Source organism: Gobio gobio, assembly GCF_949357685.1.
Source record: "Gobio gobio genome assembly, chromosome: 5".
Lineage (NCBI taxonomy): Eukaryota > Metazoa > Chordata > Actinopteri > Cypriniformes > Gobionidae > Gobio > Gobio gobio.
This window is the reverse complement of record NC_137101.1, coordinates 16,292,418-16,308,380: the sequence shown is the minus strand read 5'-3', so window position 1 is coordinate 16,308,380 and position 15,963 is coordinate 16,292,418. Positions and strand designations below refer to the sequence as shown.

At 37.1% G+C, this 15,963-nt stretch overlaps 1 protein-coding gene across 12 annotated transcripts in view; it reads right to left on the bottom strand.

Moving 5' to 3' along the window:
- The window catches only part of abcc9 (ATP-binding cassette, sub-family C (CFTR/MRP), member 9), a 54,431-nt gene that overhangs the window by 23,810 nt on the left and 14,658 nt on the right, over positions 1–15,963 (bottom strand). For 5 of the 12 annotated variants that reach the window (XM_079818164.1, XM_079818168.1, XM_079818163.1 and 2 more), the window contains 8 exons: positions 13,206–13,307; positions 11,841–11,913; positions 8,689–8,794; positions 4,860–4,961; positions 2,845–2,929; positions 2,598–2,678; positions 1,711–1,848; positions 1,409–1,534 (listed from right to left, as the gene is read on the bottom strand). In XM_079818164.1, coding sequence (XP_079674290.1) covers positions 1,409–1,534; positions 1,711–1,848; positions 2,598–2,678; positions 2,845–2,929; positions 4,860–4,961; positions 8,689–8,794; positions 11,841–11,913; positions 13,206–13,307 — 813 coding nt within the window. Of the gene's footprint in view, positions 1–1,408; positions 1,535–1,710; positions 1,849–2,597; positions 2,679–2,844; positions 2,930–4,859; positions 4,962–5,691; positions 5,728–5,922; positions 5,962–8,688; positions 8,795–11,840; positions 11,914–13,205; positions 13,308–15,963 lie in introns of all 12 variants that reach the window. The other 7 variants (XM_079818166.1, XM_079818162.1, XM_079818170.1 and 4 more) reach the window with 2 other exon arrangements.

Here is a 15,963-nt window from a genome sequence, read left to right as displayed (position 1 = left end):
GCGTGGCGCAAATGTTTTTTTGCTAATTTCAGCCCGACACAGTTATCATTTTCATGTCCAGCGACACATTGTTTAATTAGCAAACGCACTCATGCCCATCTGGTCTGAAAACGAGGCTTGTTCAGGCGCATTGTTAGCGTGTTGCTATTTTGAGGCAACTGAATACGACTGCACCATACTAACAAAAACTTTACTAACAAAAACCTGGTCTAAAGTCAATAGCGCAGTCATATGTGCCTATAGGCGGGTACACAACGCGCGTACACTGTTTTTTTTACACACACAGGGACGAGCAGCAGCACACAAACTTAAAAATATTTATTTTTAAATATAAAAAATAAAAGGATTTCTCTCTGGAGAAGCGTTCAGTTAGCCTGACAAGCCAGACCCACATCAAGATGATGGGTCTGGGAACTCACCATTGGCAGGGCTCAATCCGAGGGGCGGGATAAACGGTTGTCTTTTAAATTCCCTCTGCATGCAATAGGATAGCGCTACAACCAACCAGAGCAACGAAGAAGGTGAAGCCGAGCTAGTTGATAGATTAAACTTTCGCCGTATCCGGTCGGCAAAACTCCAAACACATCTTCCTTTTTTAAGAATGACTTCAGTGCCGTTCTTTGTTCTTTTCTCAAAGAAAAGCTTAACTCCAAGTCTTCCAGAGTCGTGGCCAAAGCCGATTTGAAAGACCGTTGTTCGCCAGCTTCTTTGTTTACAAGTAGCACGCGGAACCGCCACAACTCTACTGTCATTATTTTAACCCCACCCACCGACTCTATACACGATGTGATTGGCCTGACCAGAGTTTGGTTTTTCCAGCACGCAAGCCAACGGAGAGTTGCTAGACTACCCTGGCTGCAAATTAGATTTGCTGCCGCCAGGGTGCGTCTAGATTTCTAGGCTAGCGCTCAATCTTTACGCTCGCAAATTCCGCCATGTAAATAGTGAATCCGCCATGGTGCAAGCGCAACTGGCTTTTAAAGGGAATGGGAGATGACACTCCGATTGGTTTGTTGCACATTACGCCCAAAACAACCCATTTTTTTCCGTCGTTAAACTTGCAAAAGTGGATTCGGACACGCTCTAAGTGCACCTGCGCCATGCGCTTCAGACCATGCGCTCAGATTGTTGAAATAGTTGCATCTTCTAGCAACAACGTGCATGTTTGTTGTGTTCAGAATGACGCAAAAGTCTGTTAGTGTGTGATTCTCAGTTGCCAAATGTATGATGCCCAGTTTTTCTCTGCGAATATTCACAAAGTTAGCAAGTTTACGATGCTTAATTTTTAAAAATCTGTACAGATCATAAAAGTCGTGCAAAGCCTTTAGTTTTTGTCTTACACAGAGAATTTTACTATGTCAAACATTAAATTACAAAATACAACATCTTGTTTTTATAGATGAAGGACCTTTTCAAGCTCTTGGTCATGTCTGTTCATCAGGGTCTTCCAGTGCTCGTAGAGTTCCACATCATGAGTCTGGATATCCTTTAATGTTCCCTCTCTCAGCACTGAGCCGTCCTTCATGGCTATTATCTACCACACAGAGAAAGTAAGACAGAGTCTAAAGCCATTTGTTTTTGATTATTGTCTTTGCTATGACAGCAAGTAATTAATCTTTAATTCATCAAGACATCCCCCTTTTCCAGAGTATCATGAAGAACCAGCCTCAAAATGTTCAAGGTCAACAGTCAGCAAAGAATCATAGTTACCCAGTCTGCATGGATGAGATACTGTAGCTTATGAGTGACCAAGACCACCGTCCGTTTGTCGTCCTGAAGGAACTTGAGTATCCCCTCCTGCATCAGATGATCACTGAGGTGGATGTCCAGGGCAGAGAACGGGTCATCCTATAGGTAAGCAAAGCCAAAACCAGGTTAACACAACTTCAATTCAATATGAGATTGTAGAAACAGATCTAGACATTTAGAAACCAGGGTTAATTCAGCTTTGCTTGATGTTTGTTTCAACTTGAGACAACATTACACTCCATCCAAAAGGGAATTTTCACAGCGATGCTATAGAAGAACTATTTTGAGTTCCCCAAAGAACCTAAATAACGTTTTTCCATTATAAAGAGCCTTTTTGTGAAATGGAAAGGTTCAATGGATGTTAAAGATTCCATAGATGCGTAAATACAAAATTACCATCTCTGAAAATTATCAGTTCAGAAAACCATCCAAAAGCATATAGAGTAACCACTTCAATAGTAATTAAATGTGCTTTATATTTGCTTAAATCACTTTTACGATTGACCCAAAATGTCACTAAATCAACTTTCTAGGTTGTGAGACATAACGTCATTACAAGGAATGGTAATTGGAATGAGATGAAGTCATGATCATGTCCGGAAGGGTGTGTAGTTTTGTACAGTAATCTAATAACAGCCCTTAAACATAACTGTGTTTTCTGCTATTGCTGCCACAACGTACCCTGTGCTATCTTGTGTCAGTTAAGAAATCTCTTCTGGGAGTACCTCTGAAATTGAATTAAAAGCTGCGGTCATTCATAGCATCTCAGACGTGTGGCATATCACTTGTGGAGGGTGGAGGTAAGACACAATCGGGAAGATATATGTATTGGAAAAGTTGGTTCCTACCAGGAAAACGATGTTGGTGTTCTGGTACAGAGCTCTGGCCACACAGATCCGTTGTCTCTGACCACCACTGAGATTAATACCCTGTAGGATTACAGCACACAAACACAAATTAAACACTTTTGATTCTGATGACATAGTGTAACATCATGGTAGTCTCAATAACACGTTTTTTATTTGATTAGTATCACAGCAGCTGAGGTCAGAGAGCTGGTCTCAAGCCCAGACACAGTGAGCTGTCTTCTCTTACCCGCTCTCCGATTTCCGTCTGGTCTCCAAAAGGAAGGAGGTCGATATCTGGTTGAAGCGAGCAGGCATCAATCACCGCTTTGTATCTGTCCAATAGATTTGGAGTTTAAAAATATAAGAATGTTTTCCCGCAAAAACCAAAGCATAGGAATTTTGAACATGAGATCTCTAGGGAGTGAAAATGAACAATGACATGACCCGGAGTTTCCACAGGGAGTTTTATTATAGTTAAGGTCTAGCCCTGAACGCTGTAAAAAAAAAATCAGTGAAAGTGCTGACTGATTTAAAATCAAAGTGACATAAAGGCTACAAGCCACAATAGCAAGTTCACAGTTTTTTTTAAAAGTCAATGTTAATCTCCATTCACAAACCACTTTTATTTCTGTGATATGACATATTTCAAGTGAAAAGGGATATTCAAATAAGACACAATTGTATCTATCAACACTCGTTTGGATGGTATTCTTTATCAATGCTTGAACATGTATGTATGGTTACAGCTTCAGCTACATGATTGCTGAAAGGTTAAGGGAATGTTAGGGGAATGTTGTGGGTTCTGTTGAGGCACATAACAAAAAATAATATCCCATACGACCTAGGTGACATAATTGCAGAAACATGGTTTAAGAAAGTAAATAAGGTCAGAACAAATTCATGTTTAAACTCATAAAAGCAAGTCAAAATGGGGGGGGGGGGGGCTTTGGGTGCTCGAGCCCCTGCCCTTTTTCAAAATGAATCAAAAGTGCCCCTCTCAGACAAATATCAATGATAATATCGTGGTCAATAAAACTAAATAAATGTGATTATAATAACATGACAATGCATACAATAGTAACGAACGGCTCAAAAGTCGGACAATTTCTGTTGAGGCGTGGCCATAATGCGTTGCTATGCGTTGCTACACTTCACATATTTATTATGTGAAGTGTAGGCTGGCGACATGGTTACGTGAAATGACTTTATTATATTAATTTACCATTTTTGAATATTATGCAGCATTATAAGTCTCTTATGTTCATCAAGCCTGCATTTATTTGATAAAAAACAGCAATATTGTGAAATATTACTAAAATAATGGTTTTCTATTTTAAAATAATTTAAAATATAATTTATTCCTGTGGTCAAAGCTGTATTTTCAGCATCATTACTCCACTCTTCAGTGTCACATGATCATTCAGAAATCATTCTAATATGATGATTTAATGTCAATAATGGAAACTGTGACACTCTTTTCAAGATTCTTTGATTAATAAAAAGTTAAAAAGAACATAATGTAATAATATTTCACAATATTAGGATACAGTTTTTTCTGTATTTTTGATTAAATAAATGCAGGCTTGATGAGCATAAGGATATATATATATATATATATATATATATATATATATATATATATATATATATATATATATATATATATATATATATATATATATATATATATATATATATATATATATATTATTGCCCCTTTTTTACATTTGAGCCCCTGAAGAACTCTCTGCACGGCCCTGCTTCCCTGTATGTTTTTGATTGAAAAGGGATATTCGATGAGAAAAAAAATAGGACTTAATTGGATGGTGAAAAGTAGGCATTCTCAGAATGCTAAAACGGTTATGTAATGTTAGAGCATGGTTGCAGATCGGTTAAGGGAACATTAGGGGAATGTTGTGTCATGCACAACTTAAAACAAATGTTCTATTGATGCAAACAATGAAATGAATATCCCACATGGCCTAAGTGATGTCATTTCAAAGGAAAAGCAAGCTATTATTTTGATTTAAAAAATGTAAGACAATTTGGGGAGAAATTTTGAGCCAAAATATGCACAAATGAATCATTCACAATAAGACCATGCATTAAGAAAGTAAATAGTTTAAATTTCAATGTTATGCTGACTTTAATTAGAATGAAAAAAAACAGAGTTCTTATCAAGTAGAGATGACAGAAATTACTCTAACGAGTTAAACACAATGGCATTTTCTATAGTGATGTTTTGAGATCTTTTGACCTCACCTCTGTTTATTGAAAGGACTTCCAAACGTGATGTTTTCCTCTACGGTGGCGTTCAGCAGCCATGACTTCTGCGTTGCATAGGCCACAGAGTACCTGTTTTTACTGATCCATGAAAGGTCGAGAAAGAGAGGAAGAATGAAAGAATTGATCAGTTAGAAATGTGGAAAACACACTCAGCTTGCCATCACAGCAAACACTAATGTTTCTGCTATGAAATGAAGGAAAAAAACCTGGTTAATGATGAGATTAAAGCTACAGATTAAATGCAGGGAACTCTTCACTGTGAGAGCTGATGTGTGTTTTACAAAATGTTCTCCTGTCCTTTCTTATTCAGAGACTGTTATAAGTAAGCTATGTCTGCAAAAAAATTTATGCTTTTTACTTATTCAACATTGCTCTGTAGCAAGTTCTGGTGTGAGTTTGGAAACAGTTATTTTTACAATTCCAATTGGTACCACTAGAGGCATTGAAATCTCACACCGCAGTTTTAATGGCTACAAAACCAAAAAATAAACCACATGATATCGAGAAGGGCCTCGTCTTGTTAGACAAAATTCTGTTGTTCTTTCCGTTGGAGGGGTCCAGCTTTTAACTAAACCAATTATTGTCCAAAATCAATATCTGTACAAGAAAGCCTCACTGTGTCCAAGAGAGGTGAAGACTCCCGGCATTTTTAAACGCTTTGCACAACACATCTCACAAAAACAAACACACCACCCATTTTATCGAAGCCAGAGAAATGTAAAGGAAGGGATAAATGCATTGGTAAATGAATGCATGGGGAGAGGGGGTGATGAGGGCACATCTGCTGAAAGGGTTTGCAAACGGGTACCTCCGTTCTTCATGAGACAGCTCTGTATCGTGCCCGCTGCAAGTCGCAAGTCATCCACGTTAGAAGACATTATAGAACATCAACACTGCTAGTTAGCAGTTGGCAAACCAATAATCTTTAGTCTAGGCCATCTGAATCTTTGCCTATTTTGGCCATTTTTATGTTTTGGTTAATAGAGGTCACTGTGTGGCTGTGTAGCATGTAAGCATGTGAAGACCTCTGGTGAAATACCTTATGTTCCCATCGAAGAGTATCTCACAATCAGGCAGCCTGATTTAGCACACCATTGGAGAAAAGGACACAGAGAAACAAACACACACACACACACACACACACACGTGACCAGAGTTAGTTGTGCATTAGGACACGTGCCGTTCTGTAAGAACATTGACAGACTCTCCTCAAGAGGTAAATAGGGTAGAGTGATATTTTAAACTATAACTGGTCTCCAGAAAGTCTCTTTTAGTAATATATTAGTATAACATTTTAATTGGAGAGTAATATCATTGTCATTAGAGAACTGACAAACTCTAACTGAAAGACCAAGATTCATTGCACTGTTCGCAAAGACAGCAGAGATACTATTTAATTCAATATCGCAATGTCGCAAATTGTCTTAAAGTGCCCCTTTTGTAATGTGTAATATAACGGTTTGTGAATGTAAAAGGGCTGCAAAGTTATTCACTGATTCTGAATTTTCCGAAACGAGTCGTCAGTAATTCCAGTATTACTTTCTGCATGAACCTAAGTAGGTTTGTAACAAATTTGAATAATGCCCGCAAATGGTCTTCATTGGCCATCGAGAAGATGCTGTTTTCTGCACTATGAAAGTGAAAGCACTTTGAATGCACTTCCAAAGAATGAGGAATCGGGCTCGAATTTATACGGTAAAACCAATGCCATCGCTACGCTTCTTATATAGGGTACGAATTTCTGGATGCCTCTGAGCTGAAATTAATACTATAATGGCTGTTTTCTTTCTGACATGCACGGTAACCGGTAGACCAATCGCAACAGACTGAGCCATCTGACCAATCAGAGCAGAGTAGGCTCTCTGAAAGGAGGGGTTTAGAGAGGCTGGATACTTTATTGAACGGTTTCAGACAAAGATACTGGTCATGCTGCAATGTATATTATGAGACAATTACAGTGTTTTTTTTATTTTATTTTTTTACCTTAGATACATTACCTAAACCTATTGCAGAAGACCTAATAGCATAATAGGGGCACTTTGACAAATTCATTTTCCTCCATATTATTATGAACTGAATGGCTTTACAATTACAGTGGCCCTGTAATTGCCCATACAATAAAAGTCATTGGGGCTCAAAACAACACTGGCCCCCATTAACTTTCATTGTATGGACATTTTTCAAAATATCTTCCACAGAAGAAATGTAAAAATGTTTGGAACGACATTCTGACCGAATTTTCATTATTATACAGAATTGTAATGATTATTTTACTGTAAGCCACACTTAAAATGTATGAATGCCATTGCATTACATTACAAAATATCAAAGAAAAGGCATTTATTTTAAAGTTTAACCACTCATTTCAAATGTTTTGAGGGCAAAACAAGGACAACAAACTTAGGAATTTAAACAACTAAGATTTCGTCTGGTATTTCTGCTGTAATTATGACAACGCCTATTGTTTTCACACTTGTTATTAACAGAAACCAAGATATATTAGATATATTAAATTAGATGTATTAACCACGTTTCATATGCTGACTGCCAAGATTTTGATTCTGAATTTTCTTTAATAAAAAAGTTATCAAGGATCCTTTGGATCCTATTTTTATTTTATTTAACCTTTATTTAACCAGGAAAAGTCCCATTGAGTTACAGTAACTCTTCTCTCAGGGAATCCTGGCCAAGACTGGCGGCGAAAAGAAAGACATAAAAGACAGGACAAAGATCATAAAACACCACAAATCTCTATACATACACTATACATACTAGAACACAAACAAGACATTATACTTGACGTAAGCAAATACAGACATACAATTTAAAAGGCACCTTAAAAGCAATTACACTGTTCAGTCATATTTGATTTTAAAAGGTTTTTAAAAGTATTAATAGATGGAAGTGATTCTAGATTTAAGGTGTTTTGGAGTTCATTCCAGATATTTGGTGCATATGATGCAAAAGATTTTTTACCCAGTTCTGTTCGTGTTGATGGAATAATTAATAGTATTTTTTTGATGACCTTGTCCTGTTAAAACTATTTTGATAAGTAAGCAAATTTTAAATGTAGAGAGGTAATTTACCCATTAGTGCTTTAACAATGAAAATCAATAAATGGAATTTCCTTCTGATGGCATTAAGATGGTTTAGCATTTAGTTATCTAATGCAATGCACAATTTTAAAATGTGACTTGCGTTCATATTTCGGAGCCACTGTAAATGTGTATACATGTATATTTAGCATGTGGATCTGCTTGGCTTTGCTTACAAATGCTAATCAGAGACCATCTCCAGCATGGAGATGGAGATATTCACAGAAAGAAAAGCATTTCCCTTGTGTGCTGATAACGCAGATGACAGAATGACATGTGGGAGAAAAAGACAGAAGAAAGATAGAAGAAATACACAGAGCCAGTGTAATAAGTAATGAATACACTCATACACAAACACACAGGGAGAGTAAGACAGTCCTCACACACATCTGTGTATGTACACCATGGTACATACATACATCATAATAGCGGATGCAATGCACAGTGGGATATTTATGTGCATGTGTGCTTGTAAAGATGAAGACTTTGATTAGCATCTGATGAGTCTGGCATGCAGATGTACTCCCCTGTTTTCTGCTACACAAACACAAATTGCAAATTACTGCTTTAGGGGGTCACAACAGGCAGTAATTTGGCCCCTTTGAGTTTTAAGGCAAATCGCAAGCTCCATAATGTTTATAAACACTTCTGCAAATAATAATACATCATAGTATTTTCAACAATAATTATGCAAATTTTGAAATTCTCACTTGCTCCAGAAGACTTTTCCACTGATCGTCTGCATCTCCCCCAGCATTGCCAATAGCAGGGATGATTTCCCACAACCCACCTGGCCCACAATCATGGTAAGCTGACCTGAAGAAGGAAATAAGATAAAGGTTAATTACAGTTTTATATGAACCAGTTTTGCCCTTACGGACAGGTTTTATTGTTCACAGTCAATGGTAGAAGGGAAAGACTACAGCAGGCAGCAGCCTTGCCTATTTGTTTAGTTGGCAACAGCTAGCTAGTGCTCAGCTCAATTTAATGAGGCTATCAAACCACTAAACCAGAACACTAAACCTGAGCCAAGACATTACATATTAAGAATTAATATTTTCAATATTTTTATTTATTTTTATTTAGTGTAGGGCTTTCTTTTAGACATAAACCTGCCAATAATAATGAGGCATTTTTGGAAAATGTTGGTTTATATCACATATATCATATCATATATATAGGGAGTGCAGAATTATTAGGCACGTTGATTTTCTGATCATATTTTTTTTCCAGGCACATTTGACCAATTCCAAACCACAGTAATCCTAATAACTACTATTGATTTAGTATTTAATAATGTATAAGTGATATATAATTGTTCATGAAGGCTGGAAATGAAAATCACCTTATATTCAGGTGTGCAGAATTATTAGGCATGTTTTCTTTTACAGATAAATTGAGCCAAAAAAGAGATTTAACTCAGACTGAAAAGTCAAAAAGTATGAAATGCCCATGAGAAGGATGCAATACTAATGCAATACTAGACATTGCAGTTAAGGCATGACCATTGGACAGTGAAATGCTCGTTGGGTCAGCAGGGTCAGACAAAAACAGGTGGTGAAGAAAAGACACCTGTTAACTGCAAAATAATTAAGAATTAAGGTGAAGAATTAAGTGTGAAACCATCAGGAACCCTTTAGTCTCCAGCGCCACCATTTTCCAGAGCTGAACCTTAACCTGGAGTCTCCAGAAGTGCAAGGTGTCAGGATCTCAGAGACTTCAGTTAGGTAAAGAATCCTAAAAAATGACCCCCACTAGATAAGAATCACAAGCTGAAGTGTTGTAAAATACATGAAGAAGGTTTTTTTATAGGCTTTATGGACAGATAGGTTGAGAGTGACTCTTGAAGGACCAGCACCACATCCTCTAGTACCACTGTTTGAAGAATTCATCTTCCAGAATCTGGCAGTACGTTTTGGGAGTTCATTTTTAGTCCATCTCTGCAAAACGGACTTCAGGATGGACTAAAATGAACTCCCAAAACGTACTGCCAGATTCTGGAAGATGAATTCTTCAAACAGTGGTGCTAGAGGATGTGGTGCTGGTCCTTCAAGAGTCATTCTCAACCTATAAAACCTATAAAGCCTATAAAAAAGCAGGCTTCATGTATTTTACAACACTTCAGCTTATGATTCTTATTTAGTGGGGGTCATTTTTTAGGATTCTTTACCTAACTGAAGTCTCTGAGATCCTGACACCTTGCACTTCTGGAGACTCCAGGTAGGTTGCAGCTCTGGAAAATGGTGGCGCTGGAGACTAAAGGGTTCCTGATGGTTTCACCCTTAATTCTTCACCTTAATTCTTAATTCTTTTGCAGTTAACAGGTGTCTTTTCTCCGCCACATGTTTTTGTCTGACCCTGCTGACCCAACGAGCATTTCACTGTGCAATGGTCACGCCTTAACTGCAATGTCTAGTATTGCATTAGTATTGCATACTTCTCATGGGCATTTAATACTTTTTGACTTTTCAGTCTGAGTTAAATCTCTTTTTAGGCTCAATTTATCTGTAAAAGAAAACATGCCTAATAATTCTGCACACCTGAATATAAGGTGATTTTCATTTCCAGCCTTCATGAACAATTATATATCACTTATACATTATTAAATACTAAATTAATAGTAGTTATTAGGATTACTGTGGTTTGGAATTGGTCAAATGTGCCTGGAAAAAAAATATGATCAGAAAATCAACGTGCCTAATAATTCTGCACTCCCTGTATATATATAAATGGTAAACTTTAAGCATGATTGACAAATAAATAAATAAATATGCACTCTTGATATCTATGGTACTTGCATCGATCAAGCATAACATTATGACCATTATTTGTTCAGCAAATCCCACATGCTTGATTGGATTGAGATCTGGGGAATTTGGAGGCCAAGTCAACACTTCAAACTCGTCGGATGGCTTGACCCAAGGTTTCCCAGCAGAAAATTGCCCAAAGTATCACACTGCCTCCGCTGGCTTGCCTTCTTCCTATAATGAAGGCGCCATGTGTTCCCCAGGTAAGCGACGCACACGCACCTGGCCGTCCACGTGATGTAAAGGAAAACGAGATTAATCAGACCAGGCCACCTTCTTCCATTCCCCGTGGTCCAGTTCTGATGCTCACGTGCCCACTGTTGCCGCTTTCAGTGGTGGACAGGGGTCAGCATGGGCACCCTGACTGGTCTGCGGCTATGCAGCCACATGCGCAACAAACTGCGATGCACTTCGTATTCTTACACCTTTCTATCAGAACCAGCATTAACTTCTTGATCAATTTGAGCTACAGTAGCTTGTCTGTTTGTTCGGACCACATGACTTTGTTTCCCACGTGCATCAATGAGCATTGGCCGCCATGACCCTGTCGCCGGTTCACCACTGTTCCTTCCTTGGACAACTTTTGATAGATACTGACCACTGCAGACCAGGAACACCCCACAAGAGCTGCAATTTTGGAGATGCTCTGACCCAGTCGTCTAGCCATCACAATTTGGCCCTTATCAAACTTCCTCAAATCCTTACACTTGCCCATTTTTCCTGCTTCTAACACATCAACTGTGAGGATAAAATGTTCACTTGCTGCCTAATATATCCCACCCACTAACAGGTGCCGTGATGAAGAGATAATCAGTGTTAATCACTTCACCTGTCATAATGTTGTGCCTGGTCGGTGTATTTATGATATTTATATATTATTTGTTAAATAAATAACATGCACTTTAGATATTTAAGAGTAATAAATACTCTTAAATATCTAAAGTGCGGGTTATTTATTTATGTGTATATTTTATTATATTTACAGGTTATAATATAATATAACATTCAAAAAGACATTATTGCCTTAGAGTAAATTAGTAGTAAACAGAGTGTACCTGTAGGGATTTGGATGTTGATATCCGACAACGTCGACAAGTTGCTTCCCCATGTGAAGAAGCCATCATTCACCTGAATGAGACATATGACAATAACAAATATAAACAAAAACCAAGGGGTTTAGCGTGATGGAAACAAAGCAGAATGCAAGAGGAATGATCTTTTCATCTCTGCACGTACAAACTACTCCTGTCACATTTACATCTTCTGGATGTGTTCTGAATTAAATTTTCCAAATGTTTATTTACAATAATGATAACACTCCCATTCATCAGAGCAGCACAGTAGACCAGAACAGCATACTGGGAAAATGGGAGAACACTGAACAATCAAAAACATCTGTGAGAACAAGAGAGCGAGAGCGAGAGAGAAAGGGTAAAATGGGAGTAATGGTTGAGAATGGCTGAAGTGAAGGAGTGTAAATGTCAGAGTAGATTAGGCCATATTCATAACAAAATGAGCGGATGTGACAGTAGGTCACTGTGGGAGAATCCATGAGGATGTGTGTATGTGTGCTTATTAGACTTGTTAGATAAGAAGAACCAAATGATTCCATAACCAATAACTGAAGGATTCCAAAATCAGAACAGTTTAACGCTTTTACAAAGCCATCATTATTCCCTTAAAAAATATGCATCAGAACTAATTTAGACTACTTTAGCTATGCATAAGAATCATCAAATAACTTTGAAATGTTATTTTATTTTAAGTGTCGTTACTAAGTTATAAGTTATGGGTTATAAGAATGTCCATTGTAATCACAGAATCACAACCAGAATCATTACATTTACGATTCCCACCCCCTAGTCCAGAGGGATGGCGAAGGAAGTGGACCCTCCAGGGACCGAGAGACAGAGGCAAAACCAAAAAAAATAAACACTTAAATTAATGTCCTTCTGATTTTTAATCCTGGTTTTTCTTCTCATGAGAATCCCAAACGGCATTCAGAGGGAAGCTGAACTCAAACCACCATGTCTGAGAAACTATAACAAACCCCATATGGGGGGTTTTAAACTAGCTGAGAAAGGAAAGAAAATGCTCAGAAAAAAACTCTCTGTGTGTGTGTGTGTGTGTGTGTGTGTGTGTGTGTGTGTGTGTGTGTGTGTGTGTGTGTGTGTGTGTGTGTGTGTGTGTGTGTGTGTGTGTGTGTGTGTGTGTGTGTGTTAAAAAAAAGGGGTTTGAACACTTCCTCAAGCAGAGTAGGACTAAAACAACCTATTGGCCGTGACTTAAAGGTTACTGGCATCTAGATGAGAACATGCAGATCCTAAGCCCTCTTAATGAACTTTAACATGTGCTCTGCGAGCGAAAAGTGCCTGAGAATCAGTGCTGATGAGGTCTTTGGCGAGATAGTGACGTCTGACCTGTACGGCGACATCTTCGGTCTCTGTGGGCCGCAGCTGCCTGCGCATGGGCTGTTCGTAGTTATCCATACGATAACGCCCCTTCCTGTTGAACGCCGTTGTCTATACAATGATAAAGATAAATAGAGAGATTAAGGGAAAATTTAAGGATAAAGATTCATATTTTCATCAAAAATCCTTTAAGGAGTTTGACAGCTCTTGTCATTGTATTGAACAGATTCTTCAAATATTTGTGATGTGCATGCTGTATCATTTTGGATCAGAAAAAAATAAAATTCAAACAATAAATGTCTTTTCAGAGCTCTTAATAAAGCATATCACTAAATTTGTAAATATATTCCATTGTTAAATATATGCACTATGATATAATTAATTATATAAATTATTAATAATTATGTTTTAATAATATTTCACATTTTAGTCTTAATTATTTAATACTTTGATAAATGTCCTAATTCTGTCAAAAAAACAACAACAAAATTGTTTGGAATCTTTTCCATTTTTTCAAAAATAATATTTTATGACTGCCACCATTTAAATGATTATAACTTGAGAGCAGCTTGGAGTAGAAACATAATAATTAAAGAATTGTAAACAATAAAAAAACTCAAAACAAGTTTTCTGGGTCAAAATGACTCAAATTATGGAGCCGGTCACATTTCTGTTAAAAAATAACTGCACACAGGTTTGCAAAAACAACAGAGTAAATGCTAACAGAATTGTCATTTTGGGTCAGCAAACATCATATGACTCTTAAAAGCTGCTGTCATGAGCTAAAACAAGGAACACGAGTTCCCGCTTGCATCTAGCCAAGCCATTTTCCCAGCTTAACACCATTTCCTCTCTTGGACCCCCTTCCTTCTTCTTCCTGCCACAGTATACATTTCCATCCCTAGCCTTAATCTCTCGTTCCCTCCCTTTCCTTCACCCCTTGCTCCCGCTCTCCTCCTCTCTGGAGACGGGTAGTTATAGTTTATCCTTCTCTCAGAGAACAGCAGAGGGCCACTGCACTGACCAGAGAGAGAAGATTCTTTTTAAACGCTTTTATAAGATCAGAACTATGCTGGCTGAGGATTGACCAGCTCCCGTTTCAGCCCCCTAAACGTGGGAGAGTTGTCTCTAGAGGCATAACCATGTGGAGTCTCATGTTTGCTGTTACTGGAGGTCATAAAGAGTGCTATAACTGTTTGATGTATACTTTACAGACACAGATACAAGAGATCTGATGCCACACTTTATTTCAGTTGCTCTACTTATAAAAACCATCTCTGGTTAGGGCAACTCAACTGTTGAAATTATGTAATGAAATGTCAAAAATAGTTTTAAATTGTGTAGCTTTTTGAGGAGAGCTATAATTTTTCTGAGCTATCAAATTGAGGATTTTCAGCTGGCTGGCAATAAAATGTGTAAAAAAAGCCCAACAACTTAAATTAAACCATTAATCAACCACACAGAAATGCCCTAGCAACTGCATTGCAACATGCTAAAAATTATTTTACGTTAAAATGCATTTTAATATAATTTAAAATAAATGATATATTTTAATTTAGTTTAATTTAATTTAATTTTATTTTATTTTATTTTATTTTATTTAATTTAATTTAATTATTTTATTTTATTTTATTTTATTTTATTTTATTTTATTTTATTTTATTTTATTTTATTTTATTTTATTTTATTTTATTTTATTTTATTTTATTTTATTTTATTTTATTTTATTTTATTTTATTTTATTTTATTTTATTTTATTTTATTTTATTTTTTTGGCCCCAAACCCTTGCGGACCCAAATGTAGAACTTTGGCCACTTATCTAGTATGTTAAAGGGATAGTTTACCCAAAAAACGAAAAATTTATGTTTTTTGCTAACCCCCAGGGCATCCAAGATGTAGGTGTCTTTGTTTCTTCAGTAGAACAGAAATGAAGATTTTTTAACTCCAACCGTTGCCGTCTGTCAGTCGTATAATGCATGTGAATGGGGTCCAATTCTATTAGAGTAAAAAAAACATGCACAGACAACTGCAAATTAAAGCCTGCGGCTCGTGGCGACACATTGATGTCTTAAGACACGAAACGATCGTTTTCTGCGAGAAACCGAACGGTATTTATGCTATTATTTCACCTCATATCAGATGAATGTCATCAGCTCTCCAGACCGCCATAACTTCCTGCGAGTAAGGTCAAAATACCAGCGCGATCATAGAAATATATATACGTAGATTCCTCATTCGACTGATCCGCGCAGGCACTAATGACGCATCTATTTATATATCTATGACCGCACAGGTATTTTGACCTTATTCGCAGGAAGTTATGGCGGTCTGGAGAGCTGATGACATTCGTCTGATAATAGGTGAAATAATAGCATAAATACTGCTCGGTTTCTCGCGGAAACTGATCGTTTCGTGTCTTAAGACATCAATGTGTCGTCACGAGCCGCAGGGTTTGATTTGAAGTTGTTTCGGCATGTTTTTTTTTAACTTTAATAGAATTGGACCCCATTCACATGCATTATACGTTATAAATCTTGTGTTCTACTGAAGAAACAAAGACACCTACATCTTGGATTCCTTGGGGGTAAGCAGAAAAATATAATTTTTTTGTTTTTGGGTGAACTATCCCTTTAATCCAGTGAGATAAATTATAACCATTAATATTCATTTGTTTCTCTTGTTCAGTTACAGAGCAGGAAAAGTCCCAGTTAATCAACATATAATATTTCTCCCTTAAAACTGATCCAAGAATATTATATCCATTTT